Source organism: Mixophyes fleayi, chromosome 2, assembly GCF_038048845.1.
Source record: "Mixophyes fleayi isolate aMixFle1 chromosome 2, aMixFle1.hap1, whole genome shotgun sequence".
Lineage (NCBI taxonomy): Eukaryota > Metazoa > Chordata > Amphibia > Anura > Limnodynastidae > Mixophyes > Mixophyes fleayi.
This window is the reverse complement of record NC_134403.1, coordinates 243,590,271-243,617,663: the sequence shown is the minus strand read 5'-3', so window position 1 is coordinate 243,617,663 and position 27,393 is coordinate 243,590,271. Positions and strand designations below refer to the sequence as shown.

Sequence of the window (27,393 nt, the reverse complement as noted above, 5' to 3'; positions counted from 1 at the left end):
AGAATGGGATTTATCGTAAGTATAAAATCCTCTTCTTTTTTTTTGTATAAATTGTACATATACTGTATGTAGCAAAGGGTTTATGCATTTCTAAAAATACACTTTTAGGTGTTAGGATCTTCCTATAATCTACAATCCAAAGCTTCACATATAACCAATTCAATATTGCCCATTTCTAATTTCCATGCCCACTTCTAATTTTGTTGTTTTGCCGAGCATCTCAAAATTAGAACCAAATTAGAACCAAGAATGACTGGAAAACGCAATTTGTTTTAACGTATTCATTTGTTAGGGAAAATTAAGTTAATGAGCATCACACTGCACACATAACTTTTTTCTTTAGGCATCTAATGATGTTAAACCAACTGTTTTATATCCATCAGTAACACATTAAATTCTTTTTAGGGGTATAAATATCTATATTTAACACCTCAAGACTACAAGAAGGTCAGTGCTCTGAACTCTGTACATTGTGAACATGTGGAAGATGAAGGAGAATCTAGGTAAATACAATTCTACTTACCTGTTCGCATTGAGTTATATAGCTTTGTGAGATTTTTGGAACATTTTAGATTTTCTTTGGCATTTCTATATCTTTGGTGTCCTTTTAGAGCAGTTCATCAGACAGAACACTGAGGTTGTATGGGAATAATGGACATTCTAAGGATAGTAGAAGTTACATGACATTTAAAGGCACCAGGCTGTTTGTTGAGTCATAATATTCAGGCGACTTATACAATTAAAAGGGTGTTCATTATTACTTATAATACACAAGTTTGAATTAAAAGAATGCTGGATATCATAAGAAATGCATACTCACCTTGTTATAGCTAAGAAACCACTATAGGAAAAACACCCATTTGTACTTCAGAGACATAACTGTAGAAAAAATATAAAAAGCGGGCTTACTTCTAGAAAAAATGTGGCGATGCATCACAAAAGCTGTTCCTACTTGTGACCTATATATACAGGTGTGTGTATACATTTGTGTGTATGTATATATGTGTGTGTGTATGTGTGTGCGTGTGTGTATATATATATATATATATATATTATATATATAATATGTATTGTGAAATGCGTGCAAACAGATGGTACTTCACACAGGTTTTTTTGAAGTACTTTGACGATTATTTTACTTGTCAGGATGGATAAACAGTCTTGGCAGTGTCTTCAGCAAACAAAATGAAACTTTCACAGCAATAAACATAATCCCATAGCCCTCAACTTTGGCTATAACAGTTATGTCCCTATTAGACGGTGGCAAAGTGTCCCAATTGCCACATACCCCTTCCCTTAGCTTCGTCCAGCTACACAAAGCGGACTCCACGGGGAGCGCAAAACTGCCCTCTTTGTCATACACCCGTCCCTTTGGCTTAATCAACCCCAGTGAAGTAGATATTACGGGAGGTGCATTTTTTATGGAAGTGGGCATCTGCAGTTTTAAGTTTGGGTTCATGTCTATGCCCTCTCAGTGGGGTTTCCTCATGCCAGGTTTTTAGAATAGCGCCATATTTAACTTGTCGTTCTTGACTTTTATTCAACTGGCGGACTCTCTCTCGTCTTCTTATACAAGAATGGGGCCCTATAGTCAGGTTTTGGAGAAGTTTTTTTACAGTTTGAGCAGGATAAGCAATAGCTTTTTACAGCCCTATGTATTCCTGGCAGGTAACAGCGTAGTAAAACTCTTTCCCGAGTCTTATCCTCTCCTAAATGACCCCCACAAAGATGTGTGTGTGTGCGGTTTCTAATATTAAAGGCACGTGTGTCTGCGTTATTAACAGCTATTCAATTTTCCTTCCCTGAACAACCCCCGTCCGATACAACAAATCCCCTTTAATAAAGAAATATGGTACACATTCTGCCGGCCTGACAGCTTTCACCAAATCATTCATTTTTACCTCAGATCTAAATGCAGTTTCTAGGTTAGCATCATTATGTTGATCCCTAGCAAAGTCCTGCAATGAAATGAGTCTTGGAACTGGGAACCAGTTGTCAGTTTCCTCTGCTGACCCCAAAGTCTCCATGACCGTGTCACTGGTAAATGATTGGCTCAAGTTCCCCTTTTGTTTCCTTGGGCGAGACTTGGATGAGTAGCGGTCGTGGACCTGTATTCAGCATCCATAGGCGACAATTCTGTTGTCTCTTTTCCCGGGCCCAGTGAGAGTTGGACAGGTTCCTTTAAGACTGAACTTTGGTCGGTGTGTCAGTTGCCTATTTGTCTAGCCGGATCCGGTCACTAAGAACCTCCTGGAACATGGGAAAGTCTTGCCCCAGGATAAGGGGGTAAGGTAGTTTTGATGCTATAGTAGTCACTATCTCAACCATTTGGCCTTTTAGGGTAATTGATAGTAGATTCTGCTTGTATTGCTCAGTAGCTCCATGGATGCAGAACACCTTCACCTTAGGTAATCTTGTCGTTACATCTTTTGGAACCACAGAGCTGGAGACCAATGTCAACTCGCTTCCTGAGTCTTCCAGGGCCAAAATAGCATGTTGATTTATTAAGACAGTCACCCAAAATAGTACCGATTTCCATGTGAAGGGGGACATGGTGCAATAAGTAGGAAAGGCTGGTCCTAGCTGAGTAAACAAACAATTCACAGGTTCTGGTTCCTTTGGACATTTAGCACGGAAATGCCCACGTCTGGCAAATTCAAGGCACTGAGGCGACAACTTTGTCTTGGACAACAGTTTTGGATTCCCCTCTGGAGCCTTAGACATGTTCTGCCGGACCGAATAATGGTCTATCGCCATAGCAAGTTCCTCATAAGACTGTGGATCCGCTTGTAGCACCCATCTCTGTAAGCTCCACAATGGTCAATTGCTAGTATCTCCACCATGCGGCCAGGTGTATTGGTATTTGGCTGCAACCAACTCTTTATCACTTTAGAGAGACTAGCCATCTGTGAGTGAACCGATTTTCCTGGGAGATAACGCTCCAGGCAGACCTATCCGGGCCAAGATTTCAGCTTTTACTTCCTGATAGATAGCAACCTGCTCATCAGATAATCAACATAAGCACGCTGAGCTTCACTGCTCAAATATGGCGCCAGGTTCTCCGCCCAAGTTCCTGGTGGCCATTTTAGTCTTGTAGTGACCTTCTCAAAGGCTGAGATATGCCTCCACATCATCTGAGGTGGTCATTTTATGCAAGACAGGCACCTCAGACACATCATGCACCAGCCTCACTTGTGCTAGCTCTTTGCGCAAGAGCTTGCAACCTGTAGCATTTGGGCCTGCTGTGCTTGATGTGTAGCAGCTACAGCTAGTAATGCCTTCTGCTGTTCCTGCTGCCTAGTGGTCACATTTACCCAGAGCCCTCCAGAGTTCCTCCATATTGCTATTCTGGTGTGAAGAAAAATGAAACTTTGCTTCCCTAAGCATCAATTAAACAGACTTGTTTGCGGGCAAGGTTGTATGTCACTTGTAGTTCACAACAAACAACCATCAATCAGTTTCATACACCTGCTTTGTGGTTAAGGTTTGTGTCACCTATAAATTCCTCACATTAGCAGCAAATATTTTGTAGTCAACAGTTTTACACATTTGCAAACAAACATTTGAAATAAACAGGTTTTTGCAGTACTTGCAAGCAACAAAAAAAAACCTATGCATTTACTTTTGTGTTCAGAGATTGCAACACCTTTTGCATACAGCAAATAACATTGTAGTCAGGAGGTTTTGCATAACTCACCACCCTGGATTTGTCCGCTTGGGGGGCAGCAATGATTTAGCTGTCTTTTGCACATCCCACGATGACACCACTTGTGAAAAGCGTGCAAACAGATGGCTCTTCACACAGGTTTTTCTGAAGTACTTTGATGTTTATTTTACTTGTTAGGATGGATAAACAGTCTTGGCATTGTCTTCAGCAAACAAAATGAAACTTTCACAGCAATAAACATAATCCAATAGCCCTCAACTGTGGCTATAACAGTTAGGTCCCTAACCAATTTTTGGCACAAGTCTCCCACACACAGATCAAACCCAGCTTTTTAAGCTTCCTGTAAGGCTTTGCTCTGGCTGACTCCTTAATTGATTAGACCAGGTGCTCCATCTGGTCTCCGTGTGTGTGTGTGTGTGTGTGTGTGTGTGTGTGTGTGTGTGTGTGTGTGTGTGTGTGCGCGCGCAGATTTAACTCTCTCTGCGCCTTTAGGCTGTGGTTTCCTCTATTAGATGGTTGCAAATTGTCCCAATCGCCACTATATATGTAATATGTATGTATGTGTATGTATGTATTTGTGTGTGTGTATATGTATATATATATATATATATATATATATATATATATATATATATATATATATATATATATATATATATATATATATATATATATTTATTATGACTGGATCACTTATAAATAGCTTATGGTATAAATTTATTTAAAGGAATAAGTGCAGGGCCCTTATTTATATAATTGCACATGCATTTTTGATATTGTGTATATTTTGGTAAGGGAAATCTGTAATTTCTGAGACCAGGGGGAGATTTTTTTTTTTTTTTCTGTATTAACCTTTCTAGAGCAAATGCCTTATTTCTGATGTATATATTTGATACAATAAGCCTTTGTTTTGAAATCCTATATGTATATGGTGTCAGGAAATGTCTTGTTTGGGGTTTACAACTTTTCCTGGGGAATTCTTTTCTCTGGAGGAAATGTGTATTCTGCAACTGTTGGAAGAAAGGACTCATGCTAATCTCATGCTATTTAGACCTTTTGGTGTGTGAGGGTCATAGGAAGATGTAATTAGACTTGCTGTCCACAGTAAGATGCAGGATATCACAGCAAGGTTTTAAGATATGACAGATAAGTGTAAATATTGTTAGCTTTGCAATGTATGTAAATCCATGTTTGTGTAACACATTGCATCCTGATTCTAAAAATAGCCTGTGTCCAAATCAGTATAAAAAGCACTCTTGTACACTGAAATGTATCATTCTGATGTTCCATCTGAACTGACCACTGATACATTTAATCAGTGGAACTGTCCTTGTCAGGGCACCTGAGCAAAATAAAACATCACTCTTTGCTTCAAGACTCTGCTTGACAACTTCTTCAATATTGCTGTAATCCTGTGACCTGCAGATTAGACCCTAAATCTAATCCGTTCTCCGGCTGTTTCTGAGGTTGGACCCAGCTCTCCAGTACCACTGTCTGCCGCTATCCAGCAGCTGGCCAGGGGGATCCATCCAAAGCACCCTGATCCACAGTAAGCGGTCAGAGGTACCAGCACGGGAGTATACTAGCAGCGACAGTTACCCAGAAGGAACATGGTTTTGGGCGCCATAAAGGAGCTCAGTGGCGGCAGCAGGCTACTCCTTCTGCGCAGGATAACGAAAGGGGACGGTGGCAAAGTAAGCCCAGCCGGGTCCCAGCAACAACAGACATGGTGGCCTAGGCGGTCCATCCTGTCACATATAGATATAGATACAGATATGTGTGTATATGTATGTATTATATTATATATATATATATATATATATATATATATAATTAATAATTAATATAAAGAAAAATCTGCTCCTCGCTTAATAGAAACTTCATGGCTGTGCTAATGTTTTAATGTTTGCTACTTTTTAAAAGAATGAACTGTGTAAAAATTATATACACACACATACTCACACGCATATATACACACACATACGCACATGCATATATACACACACATACGCACATGCATATATACACACATATACATGTGTGTCTATATATATATATATACACACACATTTATTTATTTATTTTATAATGTGATCATTTGGATGCACAATTGTTTCACTAACATACTGAGCTTCCTATCTGTTCCTCTTTCCACCACACTAGTGAGAGAGAGTGTTCTGGCCTTGAATAAATTTATTTATTAAGAGGTCATTAGGGGAATTAAATTAGCCACGCGGTGCCGCAATGTATCTGCGGAACAGTCCACAGAAGCACATCGCCTCAGAGTTTTAACTCAAACCTCTGCTCATTTTCCTTTGCGTTCTATAGAGATGCGCAGAGATTCTGTACTGTATTGATGTTGATGTCCTGTTGCACCTCACGGTTAATTGATTTCCCCCTTCATTTGCACTATGTATGGTAGGTGAAATTACCCTCTAGTAAATATTTTTATATCGAAATGTATTTCTCATTATTTGTCCAAAATAGAAATCTATTCAAGGATGATTTTTTTTTACTAACTCTAACTCCTTTACAACACATGTGACAGTTTATAATGTTTCTGTGTTCACCAGGTACAAAATAACAGACATAATTGGTAAGGAAGAAGGACTTGGAGTAGAGAATCTCCGGGGATCTGGCATGATTGCCGGAGAATCATCATTGGCTTATGAAGAAGTCATCACCATTAATCTGGTAATTACAAGAATTTATTCTACATTGAAATTTTTTTTTATTTTTTTTTACAAACAATGTAGATGGGATCCAGGAAAACTACCTCCATCCTCACCAGTTGTAATGTATGTAGGCCATTGTGAGGACCGTACGCCATGGTGGGCTCTTTGAAAATCACCTATGCAGATGTTGCAACCAAATTGCAGTTTATTCACTAGAAGGCAATAAAGGCGAATAGATATACAGTTACCAGGCAGATGAATTCCTTACAAGCACAGCGTATTCATGTGACGGTAGCACAGTTCCTAATCACTAATACACACCATATACAGTCCAAAGGCACAGGGTATATAACCTTTATTTAGGCCCGTATTCAGCTTGTAATAGTGGAAAGGATGAAACCGCTAACCCTGGGGTGTCCTCCCCTGGTGGCTGGGGACCATTGGTTCCCTGTGGAGAGGGTGCCTAGGAGTCTGTCCCAGGGAAGTATTATGCAAAGACCTTGTTGGCCAGATTACAAGTTTGATGACATTGTATTTGTATACACTCATTGTTTAGACCAGACATCTTGTTTTGTCTTATTCCTGAGTAACTACTCCAAATGGCAACATTCTGTCTAACATATAACCAATAGCATAAATATGCATGGAATATAATAGCGTATGTTAACAAATGCATATGAACACAAATTAAAATAATCTGTAACGCAGTAAGATGAGGACAGTTCAGTATGCAGAAAGGGGTGATGGATGGCAAGTGTCCTTGTGCCTTAGTCGCACGATTTCAAAACTCGCACTGAGTGGTTTTTATCTATTGTGTGGTCACTTTGATTTGGTCCAAAGTAACTTGTCTTTTTGTGTTTGGCTGTTACTAAAAGAAATACCAGACAGTGAGTCATCCCTGCAGCCATAATCTGTCATGAATTTGGCTATTTGCTCAGAAGTACTTTTTGTAGTCTATATTTCCACACCCTGCTTTTATTACATTTTGCGTTCTATATAATTTAAATACATGCTTTAGGCCAGAGGTACCCACTGGTGTTGTTTAAAATAGATATCAAGGCAAATGCTAGTAGTTATTAGCACTTGGAGCTCACTGCAGGCTTCCAGAACTTGTTTACCTGCCATAAAGAATTGTGGTTAAATTGAGATGCATTGTACATCCTGAAAGGCTACCACAATGCTAGCAAACACTGGTAACAGTGTTAGTGGCTCTGGTGACACTAGAAATATTGGTTTATAATGTCGTACCTATGTAAATGTAGTTATGGCTACTGTATATGACGCCTGAAACAATGTTACCTCAGAAATGATTGATTGTTAAGTGTTATGTCATGCATTTCATTTACCTGCTATAGTAAGATACTATAGTTTTATTTACATTAACAGAAAAGTACATAACAGACACAGTATCAGTAATGTGCAATGTGTGATGTTCTAATAAGCTGATGCTCCACAGTTCTTATTTGTAGCGATCTATAAGGAAGTACTAACCTTTACTTTCATTATAAACTCTTGCTTAAGAACAGCAGAGATATAACCCTGTACCAGATGTGAAGAGAAAGTTAAAGCTAAACAGACAGTGACACCTAATGGACAGGAACAGCTACATCACTACAACTAAATTCACATAACAGGCCAATTTATTAAACCATCAGGTGTGTGTATATGTTTTTACTTTTCTAAGCTTGCCCCAGAAGTGATACATTTATGCTTCACTATACACAGAACACAAATTTTAGAAAACAAAACAAACATTGCATTGAAAAAATAAAGCAATCACTTTGTTTCACTTAACCTAAAGTGAAAGTTCGATTAATAAAACATAATTATTAAAAATTCTGTATGGTATATTTTCAGTTTATTTTTCTCTTAACTGTTCAATTCAATGTATATTATGGTTATCAGCAAAAGTGCAGTGAAAACAGCATTTTTTTCTTCATATGTGCTTATTTTATTTGAATTAGTTACTGCTACATTGTTTTTTGGCTGACGTCAAGTGACATGTCAGAGATAGCTTTTGATGAAATACTGACCATAGTAGTCACATCTTCACGGCACTGGTAGCATATTTTCTCAGCTTTAACAACTAATTAAGTTAAAAACAAAGCTGCATTTAGAGCTGGAGATACCACTGTTCTATAGGGCATAAAACAAATCAATACCTTATTAATATATTTATATTCAATTAGGTCTAATTTAACAAATAGTACTTAAGTAGATGCAAGGTCCTATTCTGTAGTGGCATTTTCATGGTTCATCTTAACGATTCAGTTGTTATTTGTTTTATTTGTGACTGAAAAGTGCATGTCTGTAAGAATGTCACCTCAAACTAAATCATGTCATCTTATTCATCAACCCACAGATTACTTTTTAGAATGTTTGCATTTTCAAATCTCAACTATATTGGTTTATCTGCATGTGTTATTGCACTTTCTGCATATAATGCACCTATGATTAGCATGCAATATAATTGAAGGCATTGGCTAATTTCTAAGGATGTAATATAATTGAAGGCATTGGCTAATTAATAGAGATGTTCACTGACCCCCTTGTTTTGGTTTTGGATCTGTGTTTTTTAGAAAATTGCTAAAATCACAGAAATTGGCTCTTTTGTTCCTAAATTAGTATTAACTTCAATAACACTAATTTTCAGTCAGTTTCAGTCAATTTTGACCACCTCAGAAGTTGCAATCATTTTCATACACTTTTGGACAAAGACTGCAGTGAGCTGGCTGGATGCTAAGCAACAGAGCAAAGACACAAACACACGGCAGTTCATAGCACATCTAGGAAACATTGACACACAGCAGGGGCAGAAAAGAAAAGTGGTGCAAGATGAATTGTCCTTGGGACCTCCCACCCACCCATATGTTAAAAAGCTTTAACAAGTTCACACAGAAACAGGAGGTATAGCAGGTACAGTTTAACAAAACAAGCACTTCAGCGACAAGGAGTGCCACTTTTATGTTTGAAGTGCTTTGTTTGTTTGGGCCCCCACAAAACAAGCTAACAATGGGCTTAAGGCAGCTTAACTAACAGTGATGTTATTAAACTGTAAGACTGCAGCAAGAGGCTGGTTAGAGCAATGGCACAAACACACAGCAGTTTATATCACATCTGGGAAACATTGCCAGTGCTACACAGCAGTGTGAGGAAAGAAAAGTGATGCAAGTTGGAATTGTTCTTGGGCCCTCCCACCCACCCTTAAGTTGGATCTTAAAAAGGACATGCACAGTTTAACAAACCAAGCACTTCAGCGACAAGAAGTGCCACTTTTGTGGCTGAAGTGCTTGGTTTGTTTGGGCCCCACACAAAACAAACTAACAATGGGCTTAAGGCAACTAAGCTGACAGTGCTGTCAATAAACTCTACAGTGGCAAGATGTTGTTGTCATCATCATCCTCATACAATATTAATGCTTCTGGCTGGAACCCACCATTACAGAAGTCTCTGTAACAAAAATGTAAAAAAAAAAAGCTTTTACCTTTTTAAAGAAAAACACACATCTTTAATAAAGGTGAAACTTTACTATAGAAAAACATAAAATTGCCAACATGCCATTATACCCAAAATATTAATAAGCATTCCAGCATCAGCTATCTTCCTTCTCTCAGCTAGATCCCAGCACCTGCAGTTTACACTGTTATCATCCTCCCCTCATCCTCACCCTCATCAGTGTGTACATCATCATCACATCCCCGCTGGAATCCACCATTACAGAAGTCTCTGTACTTTGATGTAATTGCCAGTAAAGGCCTTCCTCGTGGAATTTGTAGTTCATTTTGATGAACATCATATTTTCCTCCTTTTTTGGAAGTAGTCTCTTATGCCGATCGCTGACAAGGTTCCCGGGTGTGCTGAAAACTCTTTCCGAGTACACACTGGAGAGTGGACAGCTTAGGTATTGCAAAGCGAGTTTGTACATGGGTCTCCAAATTACTTTTTTTTCCCTCCCAGTCTGTAAAGGGACTGTCTGACGTGTCTATTTCTATGCTGTCATTAAAATAATCCTCCACGAGTCTTTGGATGTTAATAGTAGGATCAAGTGTTGTTACGGCAGAGGTGCCACGATCTTTGGGCAATTCTTTTAGACCAGTTGTCAAAATGTTCTGCTGAATCATCTGCATCATCCCTGGGTCTCTTGGAAAAGCTTAGTTTTTCCTAGCAGCAGTGGCCTGAGAAACTGGAGGAGGGGACACCTTTGTATCACGCACCACATCAGCTGTTAACTTGCTCACTGGGATCTCATTGCATCTCTTGTGATCTGGGACAGTTGGAAATAAAGAGAAGACCTTGCTTTTAAACCTAGGATCAAGCATAGTCACCAAAATGTAGTGATCTGATTTCAAGATGTTGATAACTCTTCGATCCTCGCAAAGCAATTAAAGTACTTGATCTACAAGACCAACATACTTAGCGGAATTGCTTTGTTTTATCTCCTCCTTCAATTTCTCAAGCTGCTTTTCCAAAAGTCGAATTAATGGAATAACTTTGCTCAAGCTAACAGTGTCTGAACTCACTTTACAGGTGACTACTTCAAATCGTTTCAGCACCTTGCACAACACGGAAAGTATTCTCCACTGCGCTGGACTAAAATACATTCCCCCTTCTTTCCCAATGTCATGCTTGTGGAGTAAATGTGGATGGATTTTTCGCTGTTCCTTCATCCTTCCAAGCATATAGTGTGGAATTCCACACTATATGCAACCTGTTTGAAAAACTAAGGGATGTCATTGCAACATGGCTTATCCCACTTGGACTCTCCTGAGGATATGTCATTTCTGATAACGCCACCAATATTATGAGAGCATTACAGCGGGGAAAATTCTATAACATTCCCTGCTTTGCTCACACAATCAACTTGGTGGCACCAAGCTTTTTAAAAAATGACAGTGACATGCAGGAGATGCTGTCTGTGTCCCAAAATAATTTGGGTCATTTTTGGCATTGTGCAACAGCATGTAGGAGATTGCAGCAGCTGCAAGAAAAATAGAATTTGAGGGGGAATGTACTTTAGTGTTGTGCAAGGTGCTGAAACCACTCTAAGGGCTAGATTTACTAAGCTGCGGGTTTGAAAAAGTGGGGATGTTGCCTATAGCAACCAATCAGATTCTAGCTTTCATTTATTTAGTACCTTCTACAAAATGATAGCTAGAATCTGATTGGTTGCTATAGGTAACATCCCCACTTTTGCAAACCCGCAGCTTAGTAAATCTAGCCCTAAGTATTTACCTGTGAAGTGAATTCAGACTATGTTAGCTTGAGTCAAGTGGAAAAGCAGCTTGAGAAATTGAAGTAGATGAAACAAAGCAATTACACTAACTATGTAAGACTTGTAGATCAAGTTAACACCACTTCTGAGTTTGTGTAAAAGTGCTAGAGTAAAGTAATTCTTTGGACTCCCTCTAAATTATTTCAAATATACACAGCCTCATCTTTCAGCTCATTCGAATATTCCATCTCAAATTAAAAAAGCAAGTGTTTTGCAGAAATCCGTCACTAAAAATGTTCTGAACCCACGGTTGATGTTATTTAGATGCAACTTCATAAAAAACAGTAGTGCTGATTAAAATGCATGTTACATAACCGTGTAGGGAGAAACAGATTTAGCTCTAGCACTTCTGTTAATCTAGATTGGTTCCATCTCCCAGCATTTTTTGCCTCTATGCTCATGTGTACCTGGTGAATGCCCATCCCATTAAACACATAAATAACAAGGGATTACAGTTAGCATGAATCATTCAGCTGAGATAGCAGTATTTGGGGAATGGTATGGCCTTATTGTGTCAGAGCAGTGTTTTATTTTTGGTCCATGTCCAGAAGCTCCTCCTACTTCAGTTGGATCTAAGGTTTCCCTAGAGCAGTTTACTGCATTTCTGTCATGGGGTAGAGGGCAGGAAAGATATACTCATCCACGAGTACCAGACACAGGTGGAGCTAGATGTCAGGAGACTTACTCATACTTGCCAACATTTGTATTTCTTTTTCCGGGAGATGCCGGCTGGGACGTGGGCGTGCAGGGGGCGGGACGCCGAAATCGCGTAATTTTGGCCTCGCCCCCGTGACGGAATGACGCAAATCGCGTCATTTTACAGTGGGGGCGGGGCTAAATGCCGCGATTCCGGGTGAATCGCGGCGTTTAAACCGAATTCTGCCCACTTCCTATCAGGGAGATTGCCACACTCGTCCGGGAGACTCTCGCAAAATGCGGGAGTCTCCCGGACATTCCGGGAGAGTTGGCAAGTATGGACTTACTGCATTCTTATTCTTATTCTTTTCTAGCAGAAGGCACATTAGATTGTTCTCCATAGTGACTCCAGGACAGAGCTGGTTAGAAATAAATTCAGCATGAGTAAAGGTCAAAGCAAGGTTAAATTTTTTCAAGGCACCTCTCCAAAATAATTATCGAGCAGTCCCGTTTTATAAGTAGTCAAAAAAACGTAATAAGTATTTAGGTCAGGACAGAGATACTTATTTAGTTGTATGCAAAAATAATACACATAAATCCAAGGGAAAAATATTTTTATATATATTTTTTCAATTATATTTCTGTCAAAGAATAACTATAATTACAGCTAACACACACTGTGCCCCCCTGCATCCACACACACTGTGCCCCCCTGCATCCACACACACTGTGCCCCCCTGCATCCACACACACTGTGCCCCCCTGCATCCACACACATTGTGCCCCCCTGCATCCACACACTCTGTGCCCCCCTGCATCCACACACTCTGTGCCCCCTGCATCCACACACTCTGTGCCCCTCTGCATCCTTTCTGCCCCCTCTGCATCCGCGCTCTGCCTCCTCTGCATCCTTTGTGCCCCCTCTGCATCCGCTCTGCCCCCTCTCTCTGCCCCTTCTGAATCCTTTCTGCCCCCTCTGCATGCATGCTGTGCCCCCTCGCTCTGCCCCTTCTGCATTCGCGCTGTGCCCCCTCGCTCTGCCCCCTCTGTATCCCGCCGTGGACAGGATGAATAAGAAAAAAAAGGAAAAAAGAAAAACTTACCAATCCGGTGGCGCTCGGGACCCAGCATCCTCTCTCCTGCTGCTTCTCTCGGAATATGTCGGGCGTGATGACGTCACACCGGCATTCAGTGAGAAGCGAGAAAGGAGGAGGTTGCTGGGTCCCGGGCACCGCCGGATTGGTAGGTTTTTTTTTTGGGTTTATTTTCTTCTTCATTCTGGCCGCGGCACCCCTGGGAGTCGCGGCGCACAGTTTGGGAACCTAGGGTTTAGGTAGATCAGATAGGCAGATAGATTAGATAGGTATTAGATAGGATCAGTTAGGTCTGTTCTCTGTCAGAATCTGCCCTCAGTTCATGCTGTCATTTCTATATTATGCCTCACCTGTCCAGTCTGTTTCTCCTAGCTCATTCACCTGGCTTCCTCATTATCACCTGCAGCCTATTGGTCCTGCTCTCCTTAAATAGCCAGCTAATCCCCTGCAGGATTGCCGGTAATACGTTTACTTTAGTGTTCTGCTCCCTCTTGTTTGGCCTGTTTCCTGCCGGCTTAGTGTATTTCCGTATATCAGACCGTTTTCATTCCTGACTACTCTTCATTGGATTTCCCTGTGTACCGACTCGGTTCTGCTTTGACTCTTCTCCTGTGTTGATATCCCGTGTATCAGACCTGATTCTGTTCCTGACGATTCTACTATACTCACCAGTTCAAGTCAGCTATCTCCTGGACCCCGGTAAAGTCGTGCTCCCAGGCATGGCTCTGGCGTAAGCTGCAGCTCCTCTGCTCATCCTAACCTAATACAGAGACGCAGCCCCTGCAGTATCTCTGTGCTCAGATTTCAACAATCGTCCTTTGGCTCCGGACTCAAACGTGCCACAGGTACTATTGACTGTTTACATATATCACTGTGTGCCAATAATTGTAGTTACCCCTGGCAACTGTCTAAGAACTGTAATCCCTAAATCTCCGGACTCTCACCGGTACTGTGGGTTGCAGTTACTCCTGGCAACTGCCTAAGAACTGTTACTCTCAAATCTCCGGACTCTCACCGGTATTGTGGGTTGCAGTTACCCCTGGCAACCGCCTAAGAACTATTTCCCTAAAATTTCCGGACTCTCACCGGTACTGTGGGTTATAGTTACCCTTGGCTACTGCCTACGTTCAGTTTCATCATCTTTACCTATCACTGCAAGTTCCGTTCCTTTCCGGACGAGCACCGGTACAGAAGTTGCTGTGGATCAGGGGACTTCTCTATCAACTGTTCCTTATTTGTTCCAGTGGCCACGAGTGATATATCAGTCTTGACACCATCCACTCGGTGTCTCACCAGACTCCCTCCTGCACTTCCAACTCTACGGCCTCTGTAACTCTATTCCTGGGTTCTCCCCAGCCAGTGCACATCTCACGACCCTCTGTTTGTCTGCAGCCAAGTCTGTTCCCACCACTAGGGGCAACAGTGAACACCGGACTTTCGGAGCAGATTCCGGGCTTTGCTGTACTGGCTGGAGGGGTTCCTAACATAACGTGTGCAGGTTTATAAAAATATTTAGTTTACATTTGTTGCCATTAAAAAGCTTGGATTCTATACATAAGTCTTTCCATTTAAGAATACAATTTCTGAACCGAAGAACTTAAACATTTTTCGGTAGTTTAAGGAATTTACTGTCAGATGTTTCTCAGTGTCTCTATGCAAAGGCCAGTAATATCCTTCACTTATAAGAACAGGTTAGGGAAACCCTGTGTATTCTGCACATTTGTAGATGGGCAAGGGTTGTAAACTACATAAAGGAAGAGGAGATGTGAAATAAAATGTTTGTATTTCTTCATAATTAAAATCTTTTATTATGTTATACCTTCTATGTCAATTTGTTTATGTTCTTTGCTTGGTGTAATTCAATGCACACTGCCATTTATCTTATTCAATGTCATGGATGTAGCTATTGGTAATAATTCTTATTGTGTACATTGTAGAATATAGTATTTATTGAATGTTAGTATTAGCAATGAATTTGATTAGTCACAGAGATTACAGTATACACAATGCCTTTCAAACACTTGTGTGTTTATATTACTGTTTAAGGGAGTTTAAATTTAGTTAATGCAAACCATTAATATATAATTTAAAGTGGCTGTAGTACAAAATATATGTTTGTTTTATACATGGATTTTCTTGGTATGTGAAATTATTTTGTATCATGTCAACGCATTGTCCAGTAATACAGATTCGTGCAATCAGTAACTAGTTGTGTGCTATAGATTGGACTCAGAAGTATAGTTAGCTTTCAAATACTACATTTGCAATTATGTTGATTAATCAGTAGGTAATTTGTACCTTAGGCCACATACTATTATTCCCCCCCAAGGACAGAAATTGTCAGGTTTCCCTGTATAGCTCATAGCTGACAAAGGGGCTGCTTCCCCAGCAGATAGGCATAGCAAAAACCATTTCCACATGGGTCAAAGCCAAACAATAGAGACATACATCCTGTATCTGCTATATGTGCACAGGTCCTTATTTTCAGCCATTCAGTTTGTCACAATCACATCATTTGTTTTAACAAGATAATGGATTTGTTTTGTTTGTGGTACATTGGCATTCTGTGAAATTGTGCTATTTTTTTCTTTCCAGGTAACCTGCAGGGCAATTGGCATTGGAGCATATTTAGTGAGATTGGGTCAAAGAACAATACAGGTTGAAAACTCGCATATTATTTTGACAGGAGCTGGAGCATTGAACAAAGTAAGTACCTTTGTTCCACTAATATTTCCTTTCTGAATTGTTTATTTATTAATATAAGTAATTAAATCATGAAATCTTATTGTTGTTGGAGTACTGTATTTTTCTTTCATAGATAAAGACTTGGTCATATAGCATTCATACCCACAATAGCCTGTAAACAACATATCCTTGACCTGATCATGAGCATGTCTCATTACCTGGGACTAATGTCTTAGTAATGTCTTGGGTATAGACTTGTCGAGGTACTAGCATTCTTTTTTTTTTACATCAGTATTTTTATTCCACATTTTCAAAGGTATATGGGGTACAGAAAAAGAAAAGGGAAGAATCATACAAAGGGGAAACACACAAGGAATTCCCACGCAGGAGGGAGGGGGGTCACTCGGTTGAGATAAGGCTCACAATATTAACAAATAGATTTAAGAATGTAAAAAAACAACACAACACATTAACCCTCATTTTGACAGTCTGGATACGCTTACAACATGGGAGGGGTGCCAGGGGATGAAGACTGTTCAATGAACTGGGGGGGCTCTATGAGGGCCGCTGGAGAGTGAGCTGGTGAATAGTCGGGGGTATTCCGAGGAGCCCCAGGGCCTTCTGTAATATATTCATGCCACCTAAACCATCTCATGATGGGAGCTGATGCCGATGAGGAATAGGGCATATCTATTGTTTCCATCTCAAAGCTGTACGGAATCTTGGAAATGATTCAGGTAATAGTGGGGGAGACATGGGACTTCCAATTTAGGGCTATTGTCGCTCTAGCAGCTATCAATATGTGCCCCAGGAGGTAACGTTCCTGCTTTGGAATAGAGGTTGGGTATACATGTAGAAGAGCTAGGGAGGGGTCTGGAGCAACAGTGGTATTTAAGACAGTTGAGATCAAGGCAAATACCTCACCCCAAAGCGACTGAAGCACCGAACATGTCCAAAAGACATGAAAAATATCGGCTATCTGAGCACAGTGGCACCAGCAAAATTTTGATTGACTTGACCAGAACTTGTAACCGCTCCGGGGTAAGCTACAGGCGATTGATAAGTTTCTAAAACAAGTGATGGGATTGAGATGAGGGAGTAGGGGGTCTTAGAGACAGTTCTCACCCAGTGCCTAACTTGCAAGTACCTATATGTCTCCGAGGAAGGCAAGCTGTAACGGTCCTGGAGGAGAGAGAAGGGAAGAAAAAGGCCCTGGGCAAACAAGTCCAATAAAAAAACAATCCCCCTATAGTTCCAAACGGCAAGATTTAGATCTGAAATGAGTTGACATACCGCTTGAAAGGAGAGATTACGGAATGGAAGTGCAAAATCAGTATGCAACCCAATAATCCTGTCCCACACCTGCATGGCATCTGAGATGGACTGTAATTTGTAAACAGCTAAAGGGCGGGCAGACCCGGGGGTCCAGAGAAGGTCCAGCAGAGGATAGCTAGGGCACAGGGCTCTCTTAGTATCCACCTATGGCTTACAGGTTTGAGGAAGTACCCAATCCCGCAAGTGGCTCAATATGCAAGCCTCTTGGTAGTAAGTTAAGTAAGGAAGCATCAGCCCCCCACGTTGTTTAGATAAGATCATGCATTTATGGGAGAGAAGGGGCGTTTCTATCGCCACACATATGTCACCATTAGTGTATGGAAGCGGGCCATCATTCGTTTAGGTACAATATAAGGAATAGTATGAAAAATATACATGAGTTTGGGTAATAACATCATTTTGAAAACGGCTATACGACCCAGCCAGGAGACCGCGAAGTTAAGCTAATTCTTGGAGGTACTAGCATTCTTGAACGAAAGTATAGATATTCCTCACATTTCCAGACAGCTTGAATGCAGATACAAATCCAGTCTCACTAAAGATATAACAGGTGGGTGGGTTACCCTAGGTGGACTGTGTGTGTGGAGTCAACTGATTTTGAATTTCTTATATCTGGTTGTCCATGGTAGTTTGGAAAAAAACTTGGTGGTGGCAGATGAATGCTAGAGCAAGATGGTAAAAGTAAGAATTAATAATACAAATAGAAATTTGTAAAAGTAATAAGTGGAAATAAATCATAAGTTATTATTATGTAATTAACTAGTATAAAGAAAATGGGGGAAGGTAGTAAATATACAGATCAAAGGTGATAAATTGCTGTATAGTAATGTCAGATGAAATCAGTGACTATAATTAATTTAAATAGGTGAGCTGGGATAAACAATTGTGTGAGTATATGACAAAAAAATTCAATGAGAATAATACAAATTAAATAATGGAATATGTTAAATAGAGTTATAGTTGATATATTTTTTTCACAATGTAGACCATGAAAAAGTGTATAAAAGTACCATAATGAAAAAGAAGTAATTATATACAGTGATTGAGAAAAAAGAGAGGGAGACAAATGAATAACAAAAGTAGATAATTACATGTTAATTAGTTAAATTGAAATAAAATGGTCTAACCACAATATAGTGTAATTCTGTAAGTGAGAAAATTATATAATAAAAAAAGATATAATAATAATAACAAAAAGAAGTGGTGCAAGCTATTCTAGCCATTTACACTGTTTCAAACATGTTTTGCCACTAATTAGTGGATTCCTCAGTAGGTTCTTAAAGTAAGACATGTATTTTCATTTATTACTTATGTAAAGTAAATAACAACGTCCATTCTTCTCAATTGAGATGTAATTTTTCAACTTTGATCCTACTTGACTTTTCTTCTGGTCTTCTTGCACTGTTAATCACACTATGCTTGTTCAAGCTCTTCAATTTCTAAACTTTGACAATACTTTGATTGCGTGATCATCTTCCTATCAGTTCACTGACCTCTGTTTCATTGAATAACACCTGAAGCTCTGTGCTAAGACACCTAGATTTATTCTCTTTCTCTGGGAGGCCTCATTAGATCATATGACTTCAATTAGTAATAGTATGCTACTTTTAAACAACCCTTGCAACCAGTTGGATGACCTTATGATAATAGCTAAAGCTGAGTCCTCCAATCCTTCAGTTCTTGTAGGCTACAGCACAACTATCATCCTGTTTGTCTCCCCCTTTACTCCCAGATATACCCAAATAAAGAACTGTTTGTAATTGAACTATAAAAGTTCCCCCTAATTAGCATCCTATATGATATTTAAGCTGGGGAATGTGATGTCCTCCACCTTCTAATTCAGGCTTAGGATCTACTCATGTTATTTGTGTCAGCATTTTCTAAGCCTAAAATGGACTCCGAACATTACAACAAGTGCAGCCTATTAATGTTTTAAATTCAGATTTAAGTGCCCTCTCCAAAGTACTTGCCGCTCGATAAAGTATAAGCTTACCTTCACTAGCTGACAGACTTCAGCATGATACAGCACACATAGAGTTGCGATAACCTGCTATGGTGGGCATTTAACTGTATATATGGACATTGGAATTGTATGCAAAGCACCTACTTATTTTATAATATAAGTAAATCCTTAGTTTCCATACCACACATTCTAAGTGACACAGTGCTGTGCTCCATGTTATGCATGGCATAGTAAATGATTGTCTTTCTTTGTCATGCTGGTCATGGTTAAGTTAGTATGCTGTGCAGAGTGTTCATACAGCACACATCTTCGAAATTGTTGTATTCTTTGAGAAAAATATCCAACAGCCACTGTAATAACAACAACTCTATATTTACATCAAGCTGCATACATCTAAAGAACATTTCCAGAATATGCACATATGTCACACAAGATACTGCAAAAACTTTAATTCATGCACTCATGATCTGCCACATTGACTATTGCAATTCCCTCCTTACTGGTCTTCCCAAAATCAGACTCCATCTCCTAAAATCTATTTTGCAAGCAGTGACTAGATCAATTGTCCTTGAAAACCATTCTTCCACTGCTGAGCCACTCTGTCAGTCTCTACATTGGCTGCCTGTTTTTCAATGAATCCAATACAAAATTCTTCTACTAACATATAAGGCAGTCAACAAAATTGCATCATCATACATCTCCTCACGTGTCTCAAAATATCCCCCAACTCAACACCTCTGTTCTGCATAAGTTCTGCGTCTCACTTCAACTCTCATCACATCCTCCCATTCACGGTTACATGACTTCGGTCTGCACCCACTTTGTGGAATTCACTCCCTTGCACAATAAGACTTTCCTCTAGTCTTCAAACTTTCAAGCGTTCTCTGAAAAACCACCTCTTCAGACATGCTTATAAAATTCCTCAGCCACCCTTTTAATCTCCCTAGGTTACCCTATTGCAACAGCTAACACAAGGCAGCAACCTTCTGACCAACATAGTTGTGTGACTGAACATACAGCAAGCTAAATACGTTTTACCCTTTGTATTTTAGATGGACAAATATGCAATATGATGTAGCACTTACCCTTGTGTATCAAACCATTGTCCCATAAATTGTAAGCTTGCGAGCAGGGCCCTCTTACCTCTCTGTATGTATTACCCAATATTGTTTTATTACTGTTTGCTTCCAATTTTAAAGTGCTACGGAATCTGCTGACACTATATAAATAAATGTTGATGATCATAATGATAATGAACCCAATAAACTGTATTGTATAGCCAGGACCCTCCTGTCCTTCCCAAATGGCATGTCCTTCACAAACATTAGGATTTTACAGCTTTGTTCCCTGTACTGTTAAGCAGTGCTGATCCCTGGCATCTGAGAAGCAGGTTAAACAATAAAACGAGGGTGAAGTGACTAGTTAACAATAGTATTTTGGGAAGGTTTCTTTAAAAGAAAAAAAAAATGTTTGCATTGTGCTTGCTTATCATAAAACATTAACTAATATCCCTTTATTTTCTGGTCTCTTGCATTCAACTAAAGTTTTAAATAAGTTTTGTGGGAATGCAGGCCATAGTTTCATTGCCCATACTGTAATATTTGTACAGTTTGTCATATATTAGTTGTAGGACTGATGGATGTGGTTGTATCCTAATGGAATGTTTAGGGAGAAAAAAGAACTGGTCATTAAATGACATGTATCAGGTTGACCATGGAGCTACTACATACCACATATAACATACCTCCCAACTGTCTCGATTTTGGTGGTACATCCCGATTCGTGGACTGAAAAAGGGGGAAAGGCTATAACAAAAGTGGTGGTATTATAAATAAATTTGTGGGCGATGTTCAGATGAAACGGGGTGTGGCTTATTTTGCCTCCATATCATGATTGCAAATGTTGAGATAAGTACATATGCATTTGATAAAGTCAACCTGACTTGCTTAAGCCTTTCTAAACCACACGAAGTGTCATGGCTTGTAATTGGACCCCAGTGATGCATGTCTGTGACCTGCGACAAATTATCACCAGGGCCATTGTTCTGAGTCTATACTTAACTGGACCCTCACTCTCAAACTGGATTTACTTCATACACCCCCAACACACTTGTATTCCCTTTAGAGGTGGGCATTAAATGTTGAAGGTGTCGGTGAAAACTTACCATGGGCATCTTTATTGTCATCATCATCATCATCACCATTTATTTATATAGCGCCACTAATTCCGCAGCGCTGTACAGAGAACTCACTCACATCAGTCCCTGCCCCATTGGATCTTACAGTCTAAATTCTGTAACATAGACAAACACTCACACATAGACACAGACAGACAGCAAGGGAGAGACTAGGGTCAATTTTGATAGCAGCCAATTAACCTAACAGTATGTTTTTGGAGTGTGGGAGAAAACCAGAGCACCCGGAGGAAACACACGCAAACACAGGGAGAACATACAAACTCCATTGTCATGATATATGCCCTGGCAAAGTACTATCATTTTATTAGTCAGTACAATTACAATAACAATTTATTATTTATGAAATTATGTAATAAGATCTACATTTCATATTAAGTTTGTAAAAATAGTAAAGAATATGTCAAATTATATTGAGAAAAATACAAATAATGAGGATAATAAAAGTTATTTATTAACAGTTCTGCAACTAAAGAATGATTTTTCTGAAGAAATATGCAGACTGAATCCCATGCTTGTCCCCCCAAGATATTGCATATGGATAAATCTGATAAAATGTGCTTTCTGGCAGCTAAAATAAAGTTAGTCCGCACTTGCCACCATTTAGAACAGATTTATAGAACTAATTATTGCTAAATATTTGGATATATTTTTTATAAATACCATCAGTGATGGCTTGTAGAGTATTTCAATTGGTTTGTAAACACTCCAGCTCAGTAAGTTTGTCGTTGGCAAAAAACAGAAGACCTGAAATAGTTGGACGTAAGCCAAATTTTTGAAATTGGGCTTATGTTGTAGGTACAATAAAATTGTCAGGAGACATAGCAATGTATATGCTGCCATGTAGAGTGTTGCGTGCGTTGCAGTCCTGTCGAAGTTGGTGTGGCCAGCACACACACTATTAGCATCACTATCGCTTTAGTCAGTGTTGGGCCTCCTCCAAATCCACTCCCCTTCAAGCGCACTGGCAGTGTTGCGCACCAATGTAAGGTCATTGTGAGCATCATGAAATGGTACCAGGGGCAAACACAGGATTTCTAGAGAGGGGTTATCCAAATGCTATTCTTAATAATAATTAATAATAATAATAATAATAATAAAAACATTTGTTGCAATTATAGTAAAATTAGGAGAGCGTAGCATGAAAAGGAGTAACTTTGCACCTGGGCAAAACCATGTTGTATTGGAGGGATAGGTAAATTTAAAAAGTGAGGACAGATTTATCTAATAAATAGGCCTATATGCCACTGACCAGCCCTAACATTAATTTAATAGCTTTCAAATTTAATAAATAGGCCTATTTACCCCCAACCTGCCCTGGTGGTAAATTAATAGAATTCACATTTATTAAATATTTTATTGTACAACAAAGTAAGAAAGTTTACAATAAAAGTATAATTACAACAATTGGTGTACAGTGTTTTTTCCCTTTATTTTCCACAGTTTTGTTCTCCCTAATACAGTATTTTATGATATAGGTCTTAAGCAAATACCCCAAACGATAGACTAAGATAAGAGTACAATATGTCTGGGATAATATAAATTGCCTGGCCGTGCGGAAAAGGCAGCAAGTGAGGGGGCATATAAGCAAACCGCAAGGATAATAAGCTCCATGGGTGAAGGATGTGGGGTCAGAATTAAAGTTAATAGGGGAGACGCAAGAGTCTATTAAGGGCAATTCTATAAATATCTAATTAGATACCATGCAGTCGATTCAAAAATCTTCATGATGGTGGTTGGAGTATCTTCATGCAGAGATTTTATACATAGTTCCCATTTTGCATAGAATATCTCTACCCCCTACTCTGTATCTGGGTTTCTCTCCAGTCTAAATAAATTGTGACCAGTAATTCCAGTTTACATCCTCAAGTAAAGGGAGTATATCATTGTCTCAGTATCAGTTTTTTTGTTATGGCAACTATAGCTATCAATACTGATTTTATGTTACTAGTGACATATAATAAACAAGTTAACCCGTGCATGATACTCATGCATTCTAGTCAAATCAAGCTACTTAAGGTCTTAAAAAGGTTCTTGTCATGCATTTGGGCCTAGCCCAGGCCTCCTCAGGGTAAGAGCGTTACTTCCCGACGCAAGCGCCCTTTTTAATGTGTGTTCATGAGGTAAAATTACCTCACGAAAATGAGTTTGACCCCTCAACTCGTAAATTTAGCCTTTACTACCCCTCCCACGGGGGAAAAGGGGGATGATGGAAGTTAACTGACTTGACTATTCTAATTTTTTTGTCAAATAATGTCAGTATACCAAATTTCAGGTCAATTGGATGAGCCCTTTCTGAGAAAATAGTTTTTTACACACACACACACACACACTAACGCACGCCTCTACACATGTGTGTTCATGAGGTAAAATTACCTCACGAAAATGAGTTTGAGCCCTACCAAATTTCAGCCCTTTTTTAATTTTTTTCCCCACAAACACTAAGAATTTAGTAGGTCAGTGTATAACTCTGCCCAGCAGGTGGCGCTGCAACTTGGTTTTTATTTTCCACACACACACAGACGCCACTAAGCATTTATATATTAGATAGGCTTCCTTCACCCAAACCTGCCCTGATATCAAATTAATAGGTATGATCTGTGCGGCAAATACTGTAAGGTAGGTAACTACAAAAGACGCTGGCCGTCCAGATAATGGAGACCACTACACTACTGCATAACTCCCAACTGTCCCGATTTCTGCAGGACGGTCGCGATTTGGGGCCCTATCCAATGTCCCGGGAAGGGAGATATGCTACAGGGAAACATGCTGCCCTGTGATCCAATTGGAATAAATAAAAAAAGAGCCTGAAATAAAGTCAATGACTTGCTCCTTGCGGAGCTGTGATGTGAAAGGAAAGCAGTAAATACGCGAACAGCCTGTGTGTGATTGGCTGGAACGTATTTACCCATTGAGATCAGTTAAGATCATTTATCTCTCTGTGGCTTCCTGTTGCTTCTCCACAGCACTAGCAAAGTCCCCTGGATGATTTATTTATTTTTAACAATCTACCCTGGGACTTTGTTCATTTTATTCAATCTTTGGCTGACCTGATAATTTTGCAAAATGTAAATGCATGCAATAAGTCTCTCACATTAACACTGCATTTATTATCTTACATACTAGTTAGTTCATGTATGTATTGTCATTTTTATCTTATCTTACAAAATGAAATGATTAATTCTTTAATGGATGCTTCCCATTACCTTGTATCGGCAGCATATTGTCTTGCAGGGATTTCTCAGATCCCAGTGTGCTCTTGCCCTGGAATAGAACGGATTGCTTCATGCATAACTTCAGTATGTGCAGCATTTCTTTTGTTCAGGATAGTTCTGCCTGCAAAGGAAAAGGAAGCATTCAGTTTATTATGTTGTATCCCAAACCCAATAAACTTGGGGAACCAATCTCACATATTTGCTCACATCTCTTTTTAATTCTCTTATATTCTGATGAACCTGGTGGTCCCCTTGAAAATTGAAATAATAATAATGCCCAATGCGGCATCAAATGTATCAGCACATAAAGAGCCAGGAGGCATAAAATGCAAATGATAACGTGAAAGCATATGGATTGTGCATGATCGCCTGACGTCCAATGAATTTTAAAAGGTGCTGTCTAGCATGGAAAGGAGGAGGAGGTGGAGAGGGAATGAAGGGGCTGAAATAAACATATTATCCCTGCACATTTTTTTCTTTCATTCCTGACAATATTTTTTACACTTCACTGAGCACTGGCTCTATTCCTCCCTCTTTCTCTCTCTCTCGCCTTCTCTTGCAACACCTCACACACATCTCAGGTCATGTCACTGCAGCTCCAGTGGAAATAATAAGATATAAACCACAAGGTTGTTATTTGCATAGAAATAGCATGGGGGCCTCAGGCTTTAAAATAGAAGGAGGCAGAGCTGGTGTGTCTAATGAAAACTTTTGCTGATATAGATATTTTTTTTGAATCCTTGAATTGCACCTTTTCCTGCATTCACTGAGAGGAAGCTTTACAAGAGCCAAGTATGAGTTAAAAAAGGGTAATTGCTAAAATATATGTGGTACTTAAGATGAAGCATTATTTTGTCACATTTGTAAATATGTATAGGCAAAAATTCCATGAGATCAGTAATGCACTTTATTTTAAAATTGCATGAGGGCTTTTATTATTAAGTTCCACTCCGATTTAGCAATAGAAGGTCACCAGGGCAGCTGAGCGGTACCCAGCTCCTCTGCGATACTGGCTGGCAGCGGTAAGCATACTATTACTGCTCGTCCATGCCAGTGCAGGTAGCCTCTGAGCATCTTTGAGCCAGAATCACCAGTTAAATAAATATTTAAATTAATATAATAGAATGAAAAAGAATATTTATTTAACTTTGTTGTGTACCAGCGCTGCTATCACAATCCAGAGGTGGAAGTACCTCTACCGCCGCTGTCCTTAAATAGCCTTCCCTATCCTTTGCCACAAACCACAGTGATATATACTGCTATTGGTAACCTTTAATAAATTGGAAGAATGGCTTTTCTTCATTTAATAAATAGCTCTCATTGACTGTTTCAGCTAAATTAGAGTAAAGTGAGTGGAAGCAATCTTTTTTTTATTTTTTTTATTCCAAACTCTGTGTAGCTTTGTTGCCAATATTTTTAATTTACGTCTGTAATTTATGCTTTTCTATACTGTACACTAATAAATTTCACCTTAATATAATTGTAGACATTTAATTTTAATATTTTTAAGCTGATTGATTACCGGACCCCTGGTACGCTCTTCTAAATAAGCCCATTAGAGAAATGAATAGTGCTTATAGGATGATTGCTTCTGGTTGGTGTTAACCATATCTATCAACAGCTAAAACCTTATTCAAACTCAATGCTGTTTATAAAAGAAAACCTCTCCAGCAGTACTGAGTACAATCTGCCTAGCAATATCCTGGTTTGGGACCTTTGCGTGTAGTCATAGGACAATTAATGAAACCATCTTTCCGAAGACTGAATTGGGCTGTGTCTTAAGGTTAATGCAGCTTTATGTCATGCTTACCTACTTTCTTCAGCTCTCTTCCGGGAGCCAGCCAGTGGAGGGGGGCGTGAGGGGGCGGGGCGGCCAAAATCGCGTCATTTCGGCCCCGCCCCCTGTGACGTCATGACGCAAATTGCGTCATTTGACAGCGGGGGGCGGGGCTAAACGCCGCGATTCATCGGGAATCGCGGCGTTTGGGATCTAATTCTGCCCACTTCACTAGGAAGTGGGCACTTCCTAGTGAAGTGGGCAGAATTCGGGAGATTGCCACACTCGCCCGGGAGTCCGGGAGACTCTCGCAAAATGCGGGAGTCTCCCGGACATTCCGGGAGAGTTGGCAAGTATGCTTTATGTGCAGAGATAACAAGATTTGTCTTAATTTCTTTTTGTAATAAATGCAGGTATATTACCTCCCTCTAATTGTTGTAAGCTCCTGTATGCATTAGGTAGCAGTTTTTATATTCAATTTTCACAACTGCCCCAATTTCCATATTCGCTACTGTTTGTCTTTGTAGTGGCCACTAGTCTGCAAGTTCTCTTATGAGCAGCAGGGCTCACTGTGCCTCTCTTTTTTCCCATGTCAGAATTTGTTTTGTATATCTTGCAAATGCCTGTGTATGCCTTGTTATCCCTACTGTCAGGGCCATCTTAACAACATTATGGGACTCCGGGCACAAAGGTGCATCAAACCTATATATATATATATATATATATATATATATATATATATATATATATATATATAAAAAAAGAGAGAGAGAGATAGTCAGTCTCTCTTCTCTCTTTCTCTTTCTCTTTCTCCATTTCTTTCTTTTTAGGCTCTATACACCACTACAATGGATTTGAAATGAAACCAACAAGATGTGCT

General features: G+C 39.5%; 1 protein-coding gene across 3 annotated transcripts in view; it reads left to right on the top strand.

The window, feature by feature from the left end:
- ACACA (acetyl-CoA carboxylase alpha) overlaps window positions 1-27,393 on the top strand; it is a 526,387-nt gene that overhangs the window by 275,411 nt on the left and 223,583 nt on the right. For all 3 annotated transcript variants that reach the window (XM_075195717.1, XM_075195718.1, XM_075195719.1), the window contains exons 42-44: window positions 406-503; window positions 6,241-6,361; window positions 15,940-16,050. In XM_075195717.1, the coding sequence (XP_075051818.1) occupies window positions 406-503; window positions 6,241-6,361; window positions 15,940-16,050 (330 nt within the window). The remainder of the gene's footprint in view (window positions 1-405; window positions 504-6,240; window positions 6,362-15,939; window positions 16,051-27,393) is intronic.